Raw genomic sequence first — 19692 nt, 5'->3', positions numbered from 1 at the left:
ATCACTTCAGTCTCATGCACTTTTCCTCAGTTCCTACAGTTATGTTATTAAACGTAAGCCCATGACACAACACACAGATGCAGCTGTCCTCTCTTGTGTAATCTTGGAACTTGACCAACAGATAATCTGTTTCCACATTGACATGGAATTACAGCCCACCTTGGACAGGTTTCCCATTACAGTTCCTTACATCAGTGTAGACGCACACTGTGACCCTGTCTTAAAGCATATCATGTACTATGTGCTCCATGGGGTCCCACTTATTTTTTGAGGTCTGCTGATCCAGAGCTCCAGACCTGGACTTGGGTCTCGCACCATTTGTCAGTCACCTCCGATGTTCCACCTGCTTGACATGGAGGCAGATACTCACCATGTTGTCATCCTGTCTATCCTATGACCTCAAAATTTGCAACTCCTACATCATGGACATTTGGGTATGTTACAGGTGAAAGCCCTTGCAAAGCGACATGCATGACCAAAAACTTGGAGGCCATGGTGCGCAGCTTTTCTACTTGTGCCTGGCACCAGGCTCCTCTGTCCCACTCTTTCAGCCCCTGGCCCACCCTCCATCACACCTGGGTCCACATTCATCTGGGCTTTGCTGGCCCCTTTCTAGACTGTACGTGGCACAGCTTATCCTAACTACCCCTATCTGCCCGCCCGGCTAGCTGTGCCATTTCCTTTGTAAATTTGCTTGCAGCAACTGTGTTACAAGGTGTTGTAACTGAACACTATTTCTTGAATAGTAAAATCATCAGTTTAGTATACATGTTGTTTTCAACTGTAGCTGAATTTGAGATAATCACTATTAAGTACAAGGCAAGTCTAAAAATTTTATTTGTGGCCACTGAAACTAGTAAAGTTAATCTTGCTCTTGCATATGACAAAAATTTCTTCAGGGAAATTTGGTATTCAGCCTGGAAATTTCAGGAAAATTGTTTGATGGAACTCAAACTGCCATCCTGAAAATGCTGTGGGTTATAGAAGAATAAAGGTAAATAATCTGCTGAAAGTAGGAAATATGAAATATATTTGATCCAAAATGTTGCCATGGCAATTGAATAGTATCATTATTTTCTCCCAAACTGGGTTAATAAAGTTGGTCCTCATCTTACAACCATGTATTACTCACATAATGAAACTTGCCAGTGTTGTCTCTTTCCTTGAGGTACACTTAATAATCTCTAGCTTTTATCACTAATTTTAATGTTAGTATTATAGTTAGTATTAAACATGTATTATTTTCATGTTCAGTAAATTGGAGGATCAAAAATAGTTAACATGAAACATAAAAACAAATTCACATAATAAGAGATTAAACACTGTGATAATTTATGAAAAGGATCTCAAAATTAAAAATGTAACACAGATGTTTTTGCATTGTATTTTTAAATAACACAAGAATTTTTAATGCAAGAAACAAACTTACTTGTGTAGTGTACTGACAAAAAGAAAAATCGCAAAGTTGTAAGATTTCTGAATGAAAGAACAATGTTAACCAAAACTTGTATTTTGTCAAAGGGAGAATGCATTTGATAAAACTGTAAAATTGCAGTGAGGCGTACTGAATTAGCACACATCTTCAGGAGGTAAAATTCCAGTAATGCTGATAGACACATTTAAATGTGAAAATACTACTGGTAGTTTTTGGGACAGTTAACTCTTTCCTCAGAATCAAAGATGTTTGGAATGGTTGAGATGGGGAGTATATTGCTCAGCCTCCAGATTGAGAGGGATCTACAAAATCTTTATCCCCCCCTTGCTTCATCACTGGTGAGTCCTTGACAACCTGGGGTCTGAGTGAACTACATCTCCTTCCCAAACCTATCCCTCTTTGTTCTGTGAGGAAGAAAATAGCAGTACTGAAATTTAGGAGTAGTATTTTCACTCTTAAATGTGTACTGGAATTTTGCCCCGTGATAGTCGTTGTTGGTCAACAATTCTGTCTCTTTGTAATTTTATAAAATTGGTGTTTTATTAAATCACATGACTTCCTTTTCAATTGCAGGGACTGTGTTTGGTCTTCATGCAGATACCATCCTCTCCATATTAAAAGCAACAATGAAACCAGACAATGATGCTGAAATGAGATTGAAGAGCTTCACCATTTTGTCAGACATCCTCAAGGAGAAAGAGAAGAACTTGGAACGAGCCCAGGATGCTGGTTTATTTCTAATATCCTTTCTTCAAGGTAATTTTGAGAGTCTTAGGTCGTGTATTTATATTACAGTATTACAAAAATATTAATATTGAGTTATTTGACAACTGTATGTATAATGAAACTAGTGGAACTGATGAAGAAAGTTTTTCTTTGTGCATTTGTGAAACATTTTAGGATAATTTCCTCACAGGGTCATCCACTGTGATGCCCTGTTTTTTTTATGCCCAAGATATCTGCCCTTTTTTCTACTACATGCTCTTACATTTCTTCATTGTTAGGAGGATATATTGTCAAAGTGATTGATGACAACGAGGATCATAGCTGATGTGTGTAGAAAATGTAATTGGCATTTCTTTTTTGTGGTACAGCTAATTTATTTAGTACATTCATAGTTTTCTGTGGTAAACAAAACTATTAGCATGTAAACAATGTATTATTTGTGCCTCATAATATGTATATCAGTGTAATTAGAAGTAGAGTCCTGTGTTTACAGTACATGGGATAAAGAATAGGTCAGTGCTGCTGCTGCTGCTGGTGCTGGTACTGCTACTACTACTACTACTACTACAGTTCAGTGCCTCAGCAGGTACCAAGTCAGAGTTGCCTGACAAGAAATTGGGGCAAATTTCTGATGCACACATTATCCTCTTACGTACTTTTGGTTTTCCTATATGCTATATAGTGCATGATTAATATCATTTATTACAGTGGAATCATGGATGGAAAACAGCAGTGATATGGTAAAGACAGTCACTCAACAAATACCATATACATTTACAGAAGGAGTTTAGGATTTAATATTTCATTCATTCGTTAAAGAAAGATCGCATGTGAACCGCTTGCTGCAGAAAGGCAACTAGTCTAAATTTAAACATTTCTATTTTTTGATGATTATGGTTCTGTGTGGATCCATGCATTGTACACTGCAAAAAAGAAACCTGTTTGCATGATAGACGTTGATCTGGAAACACTGTCAGTTTTCCATTTACTGCAGATAGTAACTAGTGCGGGACATGTTGGTTGACAGAGGAATGATACTACACAGTGGATGATGTTGAACCTATAATGAATTCCTCAGAAAACAACAAAAAGTTTTCCGTTGTTCATGTGAAGGTGGATTCTTTGATTGACTAAAATTCCTGGTGGCCTACATTCTATTAAAGAACCTGCCTGAACGATGGTTCGTATGGTAAATCAATTCCCAGACACCTGAAAAGAATTCTCACTATTTCAGTATACCATTAGATGACCTTTCCAGCTGAAAATCAGAATCTGCATAGTGTTACACACAGCTTGAATACTGCTGGCTTGACTATGGACACTTTTAGGCTGAGAAAGCTGTACAGTCTTTGGAACTCCCTATAAAGAAAGCATATGTATCTCTACTGCCTACACATAACAACAAAATAGATTAGATAAGGAATATTTGGTCTGTATCACTTAAGATAGATGCAATTTAGGAATTCATCATGGCCAGCAAAAATGGCATCTCATGATGTAGATGAAAATGACTGGATAATGCAACCATGCAAAACCTCAAATATTATTCAGAAATATGAAGCAGTGTTCATTACACTAAAAGACAGTTATATGTACAGTTCTATTTTAAAATGAGTAACTTACACCTAAAATTAATTTGAAAATCCAGTGTATTGCAGAGAGGGACCGTGTCCAACACTAACGAAGTCATCAGTCATCCTCTTTTCCCCTGACATCATACTTGATTTTTACACGTATATAATAAGCAATTATACCTTCACCAAGAAACCAGAAATACATGTCAGGATAAAAGTTGCACTGAACTGGTTTAATTCAGTGTGGAGCCCCCAGTTTATGCAGTGTCCGGCAATGAAGGCAGTGAGGGCAACAGTAGTGATGTGATGGGGATGTCCATCTCGGAAGGTTGTTGTGGCAGTGGCCACACTGGGAGGTTGACGTGGAACTCCTATAGGTGGTGTGGGCGGACAAGGCGTCGGCTCACACATGAGGATGGAGCGGTGTGGGGAGGGACTGTGTCCCCTGCATGATCAGCTGGCAGCATCCGAACTGTAACCCTCCCTAGGGGGGCCACCGTAACTCGAAGGAGCGTGTAGTCGACCCCTGGTGGGAGAGGGTGGGAGCTGGCAATCGACTGCTGAACCAGGTCCCCGGTCTGGTGGGTCGAGTTGTCTTGCAGCAGGAGGAAGATGTGGTTGTCGTTGATGAGGACAGTGATGTCCTCCACAAGTTCAGGTGGGATGTCAATTTGCAGAACCACTAGAGGGTGTAGCAGGGAGGAGGTAGAGAGAGAGAGGGGGCAAGAACTCGAGGAATGGCAAGCGCTTTTGGGTGAGGACTGCGGCGGCAGCTCTGAGAGGTCATAGCTTCAGTGCGAATCCTCGGGACTGGGAGGCTGCATAATGTCTTTGGGCGTGAAAGATGCTGAGTCAAGGTGTGCTGGTTTCATGTGATCGAGAGAAACAGTGAGTGCAAACCTTCAACTCGGATGTCCATCGTGTTAGCAGTGCAGTTTATGACCTCATATGGGCCTAAATATGGTGGGGAGAGTGGAGCTGGGACAGTGTCGTCATGGAGGAAAATTAACTTGCATGAAAGGAGATAGGATGGCACATAGGAGTGGGGGGGGGGGGGGAGTATGCCTCGAGGGGGGTGGTCAGGGAAATATTTGCAAAATGGATTCTGATCCGGCTTATGAAGTCAGGAATGGGGGTGGGAGCGGCAGGGAGGGGAGATTGTAACAGCTCCCCAGGGAGGACAGGGTTTTCACCGTAAACAAACTCACTTGAGGTGTCCTCGATATCTGGTTTGTACGATGACTGTTGGCCAAGGAGTACCCATGGGAAGCCCTCGGTCCAAAGATTGTCGTGACGCTGCAGTGCTGTCTTGAAAGTGCAATGCCAACATTCTACCAGTCTGTTTCCTTGGGGGGTGGTAGGCAGTGTTGTGACTTTTGCTTATACCACACAGCTGGCAGACTTGGGCGAAGAGTGCTGATTCAAACTGCGGCCCTGATCAGTGCTGATGGTACCGGGGCAGCAGGAAATGTAGGGGGAAACAAAAGCCGTAGTCACAGTTTTGGCGGTTATGTTGGTGAGAGGTACAGCCTCTACCCACAGAGATAAATCATGATGCAAGAAAGAACATAACAGAAGCCCTCTGAGGGGGGAAAGGGGCCGATGAGGTCCAGATACATACTGAAAGTGGCCAGATGGAATGTCAAATTTGCGGAGAGGTAGAACAGTGTGCCTGGTGACTTTGTTGCACTGCCAGGTGATGCAATTCTGGGCACAGGTCTAACACTCATGCTTCATGTCTTGTCACATGAATCGTTTGTACACAAGACATAACGATGACTTAATTCCTGGATGTGCCAGAGAATGTAGCGTGTCAAACACTGAATGGCAGAGGGAGGTGGGGACAAGGGGGCGGAGGGTGCGAGTGGAGGAGTCGCATCAGACCTCCTCTCAGACATTGGCAAATTTTGCTTTGGTGAAAAACATTGAAGCGGAGCTGCTGCCTATCCTTGTTCTGGTTCTGTAGGGACACAATGTCGGAAAGGTCAATGACTGTTGGGAAGGGGTTAATGTGGGAAAGGAAAACTGCAATGATGTTGAAGGTGGCTTTTATATGGTAGACGTCAATAGAGAACTGAGAAATGAAATCGAAATGCCGAAAGTGAGGGGGGGGGGGGGGGGGGGTCGACGAGAGGTAGCGTATGACGTCTGCTACTGGTTTATGGTTGGACAGGAAGTGGAAAGGTCAGCCCTCGATGTTGGGGTGGAAGTGTTTCACCACCTCATAAACTGCTAAGAGTTCACAGTCGAAGGCTGAGTATTTTTGTTAGGCACGTGAAAGCGTCTTCGAAAAGAACTGAAGTGGCATGACCATGTTGTTGTGGCATTGTTGTAGGACCGCACCTACTGTGGAGTCACTGGTATCCATGGTGATGAAGAGTTCAGCATCCGAGATTGGATGAGCGAGGCTGCCAGCTCATGTGAGAGAGTCTTTCAGGGTCTGGAAGGCTGCATGCAGTGGTTCGCTCCACAGAACATGGCGTGTCCCTGAAGTTTGCTTACCAGAGGGGTCAGCCTGGGTGTCAGCAGCTGCAGGCAAATGACGACGGTAGTAGTTTATCGTTCCCAGGAACTGCTGGAGCTCTTTATATGTGGTAGAGAGTGGCATGGATGAGATTGATTGCACCTTCAATTCAGGAGGGTGTATACTGTCAGCCGAGACTGTTTACCCCAAGGATTGGACAGATTGTTGACATAGTTGCAGTTGTCAGTGTTAATCTAGACTCTGTTAGATGAAAGAGTGTCCTTTACTACTACGACGTGGTGTTCGTGATCTTGTGTGGATTTGCTGAAGCTCAGGATATCGTCAAGATATACGAAACAGAAGTCGAACTGGAGCAAGAGAGAGTCAATAAAGTGTTGCCATATCTGTGAGGCATTTTTTTAACACGATTGTCATGAAATGGTACTCGTACAACTCGATGGGGATGATAATTTCGGAATGTCCTTGGGTGTGACTGGGATTTGGTGGTAAGCGCATTTGCAATCACGTACACTGAAAATTGTAGCACCTGCGAGAAGGTGAGTGAAGTCAGAAATGTTCGAACAGGATAATTGTCCATCACAGTTCTAGCGTTCAAGCATCTGTAGTCACCACGCATATGAAAGGAGCCGTCCTGTTTAGGGTTGAGGTATATGGGCAGTGACCAGTTACTATCGGAGGGCTGTAAAATTCCCGCCTCAAGAAGTTCCTGAATTTGTGGCGAGCCGAGCGCAACTTGAGTGGGTTGAGGCAGTGAGCCTTGAGGCGATAAGGTGGGCTCTCGGATGTGACGATGTGGTGAACAGTTCCATTCGTGACGGTGCAAACTAAATATTCAATGACTGCGTGCAGGCGGGCCAAGGTGTTGGTTGAATTTTTAGGGACACTTGGCTTGGAAGCAGCATAGTTGTCTGCTCAAAAGGGGGAATGGCAGTGGGAAAGTCACGTGTTTGTTATGTTTATGCCAGCGCAGATGGCAATTTGAGAGTGCAGAGCATGTGGTGGGCACCGCGAGTGGTGTGCATAGAGAATGTCTGTTGTATGTAGTGTGTGAGAGAGGCGCGCTCGGCAATGATGGCATTGCTGGCTTGCGTGGAGCTCTCAGGTATGATTAGATGTCAGCACTGGTGTCCACAAGGAAGTTGTGACTCATAGTCTTTGACATAAAGGCAGCCATTTGACAGAGCAGTGGCTTGTATGGAATTTAGTGTGGTTGGCACTTATCAGATGATTGGTGTTTCACATGCTTGCACAGAGGGTGGCACTTTTTTGCATCGTCACCGAATACGTTGTGATACCAACAGTGAGGGTATGTTGGGTGAGGAAGCAGCCGATCATCCTCAGTGTGTTCGGGTTCATACGCCGGGCATATGGAGCAGGTGCAATATGCAGTGGTTCGGTGGGTGGAGAGTGCATGCATTGTGTGCCAGGTGGCGCAGGAGTCTGAGAAGCGAAGCGTGGCCTTCCCCTGCCAGAGGCTGGGAGAACTACCAGTGCAGAAATGCCAACCTGTTGCATGAGCTCCTGCTGATGACGCTGGTGTGTGAGCAAATACTCCTGATCAGCCATCAGATCTGCACACATGAACCGATGGATTCCAGGGTGTGAGGGAGGAGATGAATCTGAAGATATGTAGGCAGTTTTGAAACAGGGTTTCATCCAACATCATCTGCTCTCTGACCAGGAGGCATTGCTGGTGCCAAAGCTGGGATGGGCTACAGTTGCCGAGATGTTCCTCGTACAGTTTTTGCAGAATAACCTCTTGTGGGGAGCGCGAGAGGCACTCAGTGATAGTCTGTTTTGCAAAATCGTACGTTGAAGTTATCGGCCGCATCAGAAGTAGATTGCAGATCAGGTCTATGTGCCTGTGCAGATGAGTCATGAGGCACAGGAATTTTGAATTGTCATCAGTCATGCAGTTCATGATATACAATGGGCATTGTCCACTTTGTAAAACAATGAAGCAGTAAAGCACTCGGGCATCACGGGAGCACGATCGGTACACGTGGTCCGTCCTAACAAAGGCGAGGTTGCACACGGCACTGTTGTAACAGTTGCTCAGGTGGCCGACGTCTGATACATAGTTTGTGTACGAAATGCAGAATCCACATTAGCATGATGAAATGCAGGAACTTTGCTCACGTCATTATCGTTTTTGTAATGCACATGTCAATGTATACTCGCTGGAGAGGTAAAACCTGAGTCTACAGTCACATGTTGCTCTGTTGAGTGGCAAACGTGTTGAGGCGATGAAACTGCAGGAAATGTGTTGTAGAATCCAGGTGGTAGTGAAGTGACAAAATGTCCCATTGTGCATGCAGGAGTTTTGATATCCACGTACTTTGTGGCAGTATACCTTGAACAAAGAAAAGTGTGAAGCTATTCACATGAATCCTAAAAGAAATCCACTGCTTTTTGATTACGCGATAAGTCACACAAATCTGAAGGCTGTAAATTCAACTAAATAATTAGAGATTACACTTACAAATAACCTAAATTGGAAAAATCACATAGATAATGTGGGTTGAGCAAACCAAAGACTGCGATTCATTGGCAGAACACTTAGACGGTGCAACAGGCCTACTAAATAGACTGCTTACACCACGCTTGTCTGCCCTAATTTGAAGTATTGCTGTGCGGTGTGGGATCCGTATCAGGTGGGACTGACAGATGACATCAAAAAAGTACAAAGAATGGCGGCTCATTTTGTATTATTGCGAAATAGTGGAGATAGTGCCACAGACATGATACGTGAAGTGGAGTGGCAATCGTTAAAACAAAGGCATTTTTAATTGCTATGGGATCTTCTCATGAAATTTCAATCACCAGTTTTCTCCTCCAATTGCGAAAACATTCTGTTGGCACCCACCTACACAGGGAGGAATGATCATCACGATAAAATAAGAGAAATCAGGGCTCACACAGAAAAATTTAACTGCTTGTTTTTCCCATGTGCCGTTCGAGAGTGGAACGGTAGAGAGACAGTTTGAAAGTGGTTCATTGAACCCTCTGCCAGGCACTTCTTTGTGAATAGCAGAGTAATCTTGTAGATATAGATGTAGGTACATGGCCAAGTGGAACGAAGGAAGGCGCAAACAAAGCCAACGTAGTAGGCAAGAAAATACTTGCACTAGAAGAAACGGCATGTGAATTCTTATTTGGGGTCACCATTTTGTGAATTATGTTGGGTTGTAGCCCAAGGAAAACACACTTAATACATTTTGTATCGGTAAGTACAAATGTCCACATTACAGAAAGTCATACAGTGAACAGAATAAGCAAGATGGCACGGGCCGTTAGGCTAGAGTCCAAGATCTTGCGATGGCGGAGATATGTTGTTTGTACTTGTCGACACCACACATTTAACACTGTGTGGACTTCTTACTATGGCCAGTCACAGAAATGATGTCTGTCACTGCTGATTTTGTTGAATTTAGAAGAAAACTTCTCAGAAGATAACTTTGTGATGAAATAGACTTCAGTAGTTATACGACGGTATGGTATGGAACTGGGGACCTAGAAATGATGGAGAGGCTTTGTCCCGCAACAGGCTACAGCAGTCCAATCACCCCACCGCCGCCCCACACTGAACCCAGGGTTATTGTGTGGTTCGGCTCCCACCGCCGCCCTCCCCCCTCTGGGAACGTCTCACACCGGATGAGTGTAACCCCAAATTTTTGCGTGGTAGAGTAATTATGGTGTACACGTATGTGGAGAAAGTGTTGTGCAGCAATTGCTGACATAGTGTAACTGAGGTGGAATAAGGGGAACCAGCCTGCATTTGCCGAGTCAGATGGAAAACCGCCTTAAAAACCATCCACAGACTGGTCGGCACACCGGACCTCGACGCAAATCTGTCAGGCCTTCCCACTCGGAAAGCAGCGCATTAGACCACACGGCTAACCGGGCGGGCAGTTATACCATACTCAGTCTTACAGATTTTGCAGAATATCATTTGTATCATTAACAGTAATATTTAGCCTCAAGCATAGAAACTAACAGAAAAGAATATTTCCCTGAATATTGTTTATTGTTTACCAAAAATGACTTCCAGCCATGTGGTTTTACCTTTTTGGTTTACTTAGTGGACTCAGTGACTAGGCACAAAACTCACATTTGAAGAGAGTGGAATTCAAATTTTCATCAATATTTTCCATAATTTTCATAAATCACATAAGATAAAAGCTTATGGTTGTAAATAACTTGTATGGCATGCTACCTGGGTGCTGAACTGTGGCTTGATAACATTTGTCATTTGTTCACATTGCATGTTGGCATGAAACAACATAGAGATATACTGCCACAGTGTCTCCTTACTTTTAATAGGCAGTAAATTAAACAGTTCGGATAGTCACCATGATCATGTTTGATAAAACAAGTGAGGCAAGAAGGAAGTGGATGGGAGAAGGCATATGCCAGTGGAGCCTGCTTCTGACGAGGTTTTGTTGAGGCAGGTTTACAGGTATGTTGCACTGCTGCTATTTCTGCCTCACTGAATGTGACAGAACACGAGCACTTATTGTGGTCACTGTTTACTGCTGCAACATCTTCTGAGGGCTCTTATCTGGTGGCCAGACACTTGCAAAACTTTAAATAACTGAGCAAGTGTTACGACTTCTTCATTAGTGGGGTCATAAAAATGTAAAGTCTGTTGGCAGACCTGTTTGTCTGGTGCCAAACAAATGATTGCAACCCTGACAATGATATCTGCGCATCACTCTTTGTAATTTATAGTGACAAATCTGCACCTCCTACTAGGCCCTTGTAATTCTGCTGCCGAAGCTTGTTATGTTTGGTTAGGTTGCTTCCCACATTAATAGAACTCTCTCCTCAAAGATATCACATGAGCAAGGTGGTGATTGGCACGGAAGTGACACATTGCCCCAAATTATAGCAATGTGGGTTCCATGACGAGAGCCAACCATCCATGATAGAAAGAGAGCTTTAATGCTGCCCTTGAGTGCTGTGAAGTGTTGCTTTTTATTACTCCCAATCTTTGGCTGATTTGTCAAAGGCTTGAAATTGTGGTGGATGGGCTGCCTTTTGTTGCATTTTGGCAAGTACTACTGTCAGCACCTTTTCCAAAATGTCCGTTTTTACTTGCTGTTTTGGTTCCAAGCATTTCTGACCCTCCAATTACTGCTGTAGCAGGCTTTGAAGTACTGTTACTAACAAAACAATTGTTGTCATCATAGTACTTGTTGTTGACACACGTGAAAATCTGAATGTCCACATTGCCTCTTGTGTGGTAACTAAGAACACTTAAAAGAACGTGCAGCAGTCTAACAGTTTTAATAATCACACAAATTTCACAGTACAGTGCAGACATTGTAATAAAAGTCTCAAAATCATAGCAAATTTAGTTTCACAAGAGGAGATTACAGCATAAGAGTTGTCACAGTGCCAACGAGAGAATGAAAGCAATTAGTGTGTGCTCTCGGTTATATGCTGTCAGTTTTGTAACTCTGTGAGACATGGCAGAACTGGCACTCGGATGCTACCTTGCTGCTGCACTGTCACCCTGCAGCTGTCAGCCACCATCTGCCAGCATGCTGTGGTAGCCAGGCTGCTGCTGCTGTCCACAGGAAATGCTTATATTGGCATGCCCGTGCCGGTGTGCTGGGGTCCGAGGATCACCTCCTGTCACCTCCAGTATGTCTGTTTTAGATGTGCTGAACTAGGCCTGTTCATGTTCACCTATAAAGTGTTCTATCAACTGATTGGCTGCCTTCTTCATTTACTCCATCACCAACCTCCACCAGAGAACCATTTGCCCACTCCTACCCAGCTGTAGATAGTATTGTATATAGGTGTGTTACCACATGATCCATGTATTTAGGAAGCTGATCTGCCATTGCCACAATCAAAGACCATTACTTTTCCATTGGTGGTTGTCATGTCGTCTGAGTCACCTCAAGGGCATCAGTTCATTACATGGGATATAAATGGTCTTATTAAGGTTATAGGTGAACTCAAGCTACTTGGAAAGTCAGGATTGAATTTCATCATTAAATAACTGACAGTTACAAATATTAGTAAACTGTTACCCACAAATTTACAGTATTGTTACATGAGAGCAGGAAAAGAGCCAAAATTTATAAAATGACATTAAAAAGTGCTGATTTCATGTCTGCTGTGTGCCGTGTTGCCAGAAGGCAAGTGCGTAAGTGTAGGGGTGTGTAATCATCAGCAATTGAAATATTCAGTGAATAACAGTATCCACAAGGGAAGTTTCAGCAAAGATTGGGAAGAATCAACTTATTCATTCTTTGTGTGTGCCTGGAGGCGTCATTGAAGAGTCTGCTTCAGAAGCCATTAAGAGAACATGTTGCAATAAACTGCAGATTTTTTTAAGGAAAATATTGTTCATTGTGGTCCATAAAATATTTCATTTGTTTCCTGCTATTGGCCAGTTTTGACTGTGCAGTCATTATCAAGCACTTACAAAAACATACCAACCATGGAAGAGTAAATCATATAAAAAATCCCAAAAGCTTAAAAATATAATAAATAGCAGAGTTATGGATTCAACATACGGTACTGTCTAGTACCTACATACGTAGTATCTTTCTACATCATGTTGTAGGAGATGTGACACACAAATTAATCTATCAGTCCACATGTGAAATGAGATCATTATTGGTATGATCTGTATCTAATGTTACGTATAACTTAATTTAGACATGCAGCTATGAAAGTAAACACTTGTTCCTTATTTTTCATCTCCTCTTTAGCTAGATTAAAATGAATTCATAGTTTTTTACCGTCACACACTGAATGCATATGCTATTCGTGTAATTGTCCACCACCAATGATGCTAAAAAGATTTATACATAGGTATTATTATTCTCACTATATAGAGATACAGTTATCACTCTTGTCTTAAGTTTCTATTGCCCTGACAATGTAGCTAATGTTGCATATCATATATTTTTGGCATGTAAAATCGAATTATCACCATTCTGTATGCCAGTGAACTATCTGCTATGCTTAGGTGCACAGTTTTGATATACATGTGTAATGTCTTTGATTGTATCTTTGGTATAGATTATATTAGACTTCAGTATGCATACGGATGTAACAAATGTATAAGTTGAGGTCATATGATGATAAAATGTGGTTCCTCAGTCAACAGATGTCAAGTTCATCTCTAATCTGTATTTTACAGGGTTCTTCCACAAATTTTACCATCTTTCTGTTCATATTCGATACAGATCATGCCAATGTTGATGTGTGGGTCCACTTGTGGACTAATAGATTAATTTATGAGACACATCTCCTATGGCATGACGTATAGAAATACCATATAAGTAAGTACTGGATGTTGCAATTTGTAAAATCCACAGCTCTGCTATTTATTATATTTTTAAGAGCTTTTGGGTTTGTTATACAAGTTGTGTGATTCACTGTTCCATGGTTAATATGTTTTTTGCAGCTGTTTGATAACAAAAATAAATGAAAAATTTTATGGCTTATGACAGAGATTGTTGTCTTTTGAAAAATATATTGAGGCAGTGGGCCCACATGCAAACAAGATTGTCAACTGCAGATTGTGGTGCGTGGTGCCAGTCACCTTGGGTCATTACTGTGACTGGTAAAGAGGGTTCAGAAGACCAGCCTTGCTTGTGAAGTTTGTTAAGCCTCATCTGCAGTGTTGTTCCCAGAGTGCGTTCTCTGGAAAGCTTGAGCCAAAGACATCAAAAGTTTTGTAACAGACTGAATTGTGATTTCGTAGCCTTATGAATAGGATTGCAAATTGTAAGGTCCATCAAAATGAGTCAGGGGTACACTACACATTGTGCTAGGTTCCTTTAACTTAGATGGCTGTCCGTCCATTCCAGATACTGACAGCTGTGAACTACTGGGTTAAGACCCAAAGAGACTGTCATCAAAGATAAAATGACTAAAGTCGTATTAATCAACTGCTGAAGTTTTCACAACAAAGTGCCAAAATCTGAAGCAGTTGTGAAAGGCAGTGGAGCTCAAATTGGATACATAAAGCTAGCTAGAAACCAAAATTGATATCAGTGAGATTTTGTTGGGTAATTCAAAGGTATATCGAAAGTATAGGCTAATGGGAAATGGAGGCGGTATATTTGTCTCTGTATACAAGAAACTCAAATCCACTGAAACAGAAATTGAAATTCCATGCCACATTGTTCGAGCAAGACTCACTATTAAGATTCAAGTATAAATTTATAACTGGATCTTCCTATCAATGACCAGTTTGACTCCCAGAGTCATCCAGAACCTTAGTTCACTAGTATACATGTTTCGTAATCAAAATGTCATAATTGAAGGAGACATTAATCATCCAACAAATGATTAGAGTAATTACAGTTTTGTAAGTGGCAATGTGAGAAGACATTCTGTGAAATATTACTAAATGCCTTTTTTGAAAACTGCCAAGATGAGATAGTTCGGAATTGTATCTAATGGTGGCAAAAATACCTGCCCTCTTTGAGGCTGTCCCCATTGAAACTGGTATCAGTTTGTGATCTCTCTCCCCCCCCCCCCTCCCTCCCTCCTTCCTTCTTCCATCTGTTGTCCACATCAAACAATGTCAAGTCCAAGTAGTTAATAAGCAAAGTCTTTTAAGAAGATTTGAGAGGAGCGAAGATTGCAGTAAACTTTCAGGTTTACTTAGATTGTGATGTTGAGATGGCTCCAGTTCTTCTTGTTTAGGGGTCTGATTCTTGAAGTTGAAAATCTAACTACTTGTCCTCATGGTTTGTCTGAACTAAATAAATTGGGATATTGTTGTTGCAGAATTTTTTACGTAAATATATTTTCCCCTGATTTTCTCACATTTTAATATATCATACAGTACTTTGATTTTTCACATTAACAAAGCCAAAATTACATTGTTCGCACCTATTATACAAAAACACATGTGATCACATCAGAGGCAAGCTTACTACTCTCACACTCTGTGGAAATAACAATTTTCCAAAGGGTTTACAATTTTTCTTAACAAATGAATTCCTACTAGTTTTCATTACATTATCAATTTTGATTATTATTGCATAAATGAATCCAGAAATAAACGTAGTAAACAGTACAGAATTGCATAATTAATAATAGAAATTTTAAATGTGCAAATAATTCATAATTTCAAATGTTCCTTAAAAAAATAATTTTAACTGTACATTCAGAACTAGTAATTATTGATTATAACATAGAATTAAATATTTATAAAGTAATTTCTTTTCATAAATTGTAGCTTGAAATATGGCATATTGCGTATAAAATTATATGAAAGTTTCCTGAAAAGCAATTGAGATAATATTAACTTGTCCAAAATTCAAAAAATAATACTGGTATCAACAACTACTGTTGAGGAAAAGTAGTGCTAGAAGAGAGTATCCTGTTACAAGTTATACCAATAATGATTACCAAAATACAAAAGGCAGCCAAAACAAGTTGGCAGTTTTAGTCCAGGCAACATTGGACTGAGACCACTGTTGTTTTTCTATCCCTTTGTCAGTCAAATCCAATCAAACCAATGGTGCCAAAGTGACCCTTTGAGGATGTCCATATTGAAACTGGCATCTATGACCATGAGGCAGTTGTTGCCCTGATAGCTGAGTGGTCAGTGTGACTGATTGCCGTCCTACGGGCCCAGGTTCGATTCCTGGCTGGGTTGGGGATTTTCTACGCTCAGGGACTGGGTGTTGTGCTGTCTTCATCATTATTTCATCCCCATCCGGCATGCGGGTTACCCAATGTGGCGTTGAATGTAATAAGACCTGCATCAAGGTGGCCAGACCTGCCCTGTAAGGGACCTCCTGGCCAATGATGCAAGACACTCTTTTCCATTTTCCATGAGGCAATTGTAGCAACAGTGATCACTCAAAAAGTAAGACAGCTAAAACAAGTAAGCAAGATAAAATTAAGTAGGAAGATTTGCATTTTCAATAAGCTAAACTAAGAGGTAGTTATGTCAAAGAACTGAAGACATTTACATCTGGGCAAGAACATGTAGAGAACTGCAGCTCAACTTTAGCTGGATAGATGCTCATGTACTGATTAGACATATACCTAGTAGAACATTTCATGATGGGAGGGACTCTCTAAGGCATGCAATCACTGTAAGGAAACAGTGACAAGTGCATAATAGCTGTAAACAAAGCATAGAGATGTAGATAAATGCAAAATGGAACACATTTGGCTGTCGAGAGAGCAGTGCATGAATCCTTCAGTGACTCCCACTGAAAAAGCTTCTCAAAATCCAAAGAAATTCTGTTCATATGTTGAGGTTGTGGCACCAAAGTTAGTGTCATGACACAGTGCCTAAGAGAAATGGAAAGTAGCAAAGCAAAAGCCAGAATTCTGATATCAGGGTTAAGTGTTCAGTTACTAAGGAAAGTGTAGATATTCTGGTGTTCAGTTATTGTAGGAAGCACAGTTCACACATCTACAAAAAGGGTAGCAGAAGTGATCCACAAAACTAATGTCCAATGTTATTGATGTGCATCTGCTGTAGATTTCTAGAACATATTCTAAGCTGAAACATAGTGAGATATCTCAAACAGAATAACCTCCTCTGTCCCGACTATCATGGGTTCAGAAAACATTGGTTATGGGAAACTCAAGTTGCACTTTTCTCACATGATATCCAGAAAGTCATAAATCAAGGCAATCAGATGAATGCAATATTTTTTGATGCCCAAAAACATTTAACTTTCCACCACACCAACATTTATTAACAAAAATAGTGATATATGGGGTATAAAACAAAATTTACGACAGGATGGAGTATTTCTTAGTTGAGAGGACACATCATGTTGTATTGGATGGAGAGCCTTTTACAGAAGTAAGAGTAACTTTACACACTCCTCAGGGATGTGCGTTGGAACATTAGCTGTACACATTAAATATTAATGGTCTGGCAGATGGTATTAATAGTAACCTTAGACTTTTTGCAGTGTATCTATAATGAAGTGCTATCTGGAAAAAAGCTACACAAATACGTAGTCAGATGTGGATGAAACTTCAAAGTAGTTCAGAGATTGGCAGCTCACTTTTAATGTTGAGAAGCATACTCTTGTTCATTTCTCAAAATGCTGAAGTACCCTATGACGACAGCATCAATGAGTCACAGTTGGAATCAGTCAACTCATACAAATATCTGGGTGCATCTATTTGTAGGGATATGAACTGGGATGTACTCAGTCATAGGTAAGGCAAGTGGCAGGCTTAGGTTCACTGGTAGAATACTGGGAAATTGCTGTCAGTATACAAAGGCTGCTCTTAATTCAGCCAATTATCTATTCATATCTAACCTATGCTCACTACTCAAAAGAAATAAAGCAAAAATCATAGTAAATTCCTATGTAACCCTGCCACTTTTTCTCCTGCTAAACAAAAACATAGTCCTTTTACCTCATCCAGCTGTTGCTTTCTACCTTGTATATAAATCTATCCCATTATTACCTTGCAATAGTTTACAGTGGCTCAAGCATCCACTTCAGTATCGGAGATTCAAAGCACTCTACTTTGCATACATTACTACATCATAAATCACAGTTTTAGCTCTGTCATATCACCATGATCGATGTGCTGGCTCAGGCAAGAACTACTTTCAATTCAACCATAATTACTAAAATGGAGAAAGGGACAATGCTTAGATTCTTTACTATGACAACCTCCAATTGTAGCAGCCAAAATACAGTGTTTTTTCTTGCAGTTGCTTTAACTGCAGCTATCACGTGGTAGTGTTATCGTGAGATAGCATCCATGGTCCATATTACTACCACCCTCACTAGTCATCTCTGCTCTCTCAACCATGCAGTGAGTGGCCAAAATTTTGATGGGTGAAAATGTGATGTCAGTCTGTAAAGGAGACTGCTTACGATCACTTGTGTGCCACATCTTAGAATATTCCTTAAGTGTTTGGGACCAACACCAAATAGAACTAATAGAAAATAGTGAACATACAGAAAGAAGGGCAGCACTGATGACCACAGGTTTGAGTGATTAACAGGAAAACATCATGGAAATGCTAAAATATTGTGACTGGCTGACACTTCAAGGTAAATGGCAGTCACATCACGAAAGCTTATTTCAAAATTTCAAGAGCCACTACTAAGTGAATAATTGAGATATATTCTTCAGGTACTATGTATTGTTCCCGTAGGGGTTGTGAAGACAAGATTAGACTAATTACAGCGTGCACAGAGAGACTTAAGCAGTCATTCTTCCCGCTCCATATGCAGGCAGAATGGGAGGAAAAACTAACATGTTATACCACGTTGTTTGCAGATTTTGTATGTGGATGATACTATATTCAAAATTTTAATGTCCTTATCTGTGAGGTATTACCATTGATAAAAAGAAAATCAATAGCTGTACCACAAAGCAGAATTTATGATACTACATTTATTTCTTATGATCTGTATGTCATTACTCACTTAAAAAAGGTGTTTAATGTTTTTGTTATGATCATTACTTTATTGTTTACTTGGACAAAGGTACATCTCTTTTTGTGTAGTTACCATAAAATATGTTTAATATCTATAAAGCTAATTTTTCTATCTCTGACACTAGTCCTCTTGCTGCTTAAGCTTTTCTGCCACATCACAGACTGTCTGATGGTGTGTCTCAAAGTAATTTGTCTGAGGAATTTCTATTAGTTTCAGAGGCTGCGATTTCCACAAACAGTGTCATACATTTCATCTCTTCATTCTGGACTTTTTGAAATCCAGTCTGCTAGTGTATCTTATTTCTGCGCAACTTTAATTATTACTACAGCAGTGTTGTAATACTTTATGATGTCTAAACATTTGGTGGTCCATTTTTAAACCATATTATGAATTGACTAGATTTTGTATGTTCTCTTACTGCTTGCAGTTGGTTGAATCTCTCATAGTCTCTTTAGTTGTACAGCTTATCCTTTAAACCTCTCCCGTGTTTCTCTTCAGTAGTCATTCTATCTTTCTACTGCAACTTGAGAGACACAGTACCCAATTTATCAAATAAATGAGAAAGTCAAGTGTTGGAGACAGAGAGGGAGGAAATATTAGGTGAAAAGTTAAGAAACTTCATATGGCTCAAAACTTTGGTTTTATATTCTGAAAGCTGCACTTCTAGGACATGATATTCCCAGTTCTGTATTTGGAACCTAAAGAGAAGTCAGAAGAGTGACAATGTGGAGGGGAAGATTATTCAACTCTAAATGTGGAATAAAGAAAGATCAAACAATGCTGGAGAAAAATGGTGATGTATGTATTGTTGGTTACCAATTATCTACAAAATTGTTATTGCAAAATGTATACAAGAGATTTGATTTTGTCCTCTTTATCAAAAAGATGATTTTTACCATTCGCAGTGTGTGCATTTATCATGCAGTTGTTAATTATTCATGCTCGTATAGTAGTGTCATTTATAAATTGGAGAACTGGTGACTAAGAAGAACCATCAGTTATAGTGAGGAGGATGAGAGAGACAAAGGAGACACAACAGTATATCTTAAA

The 19692-nt window shown here is 40.7% G+C and overlaps 1 protein-coding gene across 1 annotated transcript in view; it reads left to right on the top strand.

Annotated features, from left to right (window-relative positions):
* LOC126458045 (dynein axonemal assembly factor 5) overlaps window positions 1-19692 on the top strand; it is a 96162-nt gene that overhangs the window by 57905 nt on the left and 18565 nt on the right. The window contains exon 8 of the mRNA XM_050094839.1: window positions 2009-2191. Within this exon, the coding sequence (XP_049950796.1) occupies window positions 2009-2191 (183 nt within the window). The remainder of the gene's footprint in view (window positions 1-2008; window positions 2192-19692) is intronic.

Source organism: Schistocerca serialis, chromosome 2, assembly GCF_023864345.2.
Source record: "Schistocerca serialis cubense isolate TAMUIC-IGC-003099 chromosome 2, iqSchSeri2.2, whole genome shotgun sequence".
NCBI lineage: Eukaryota > Metazoa > Arthropoda > Insecta > Orthoptera > Acrididae > Schistocerca > Schistocerca serialis.
Note: the sequence above shows the minus strand (reverse complement) of the source record. Positions and strands in the feature narration are given on the sequence as shown.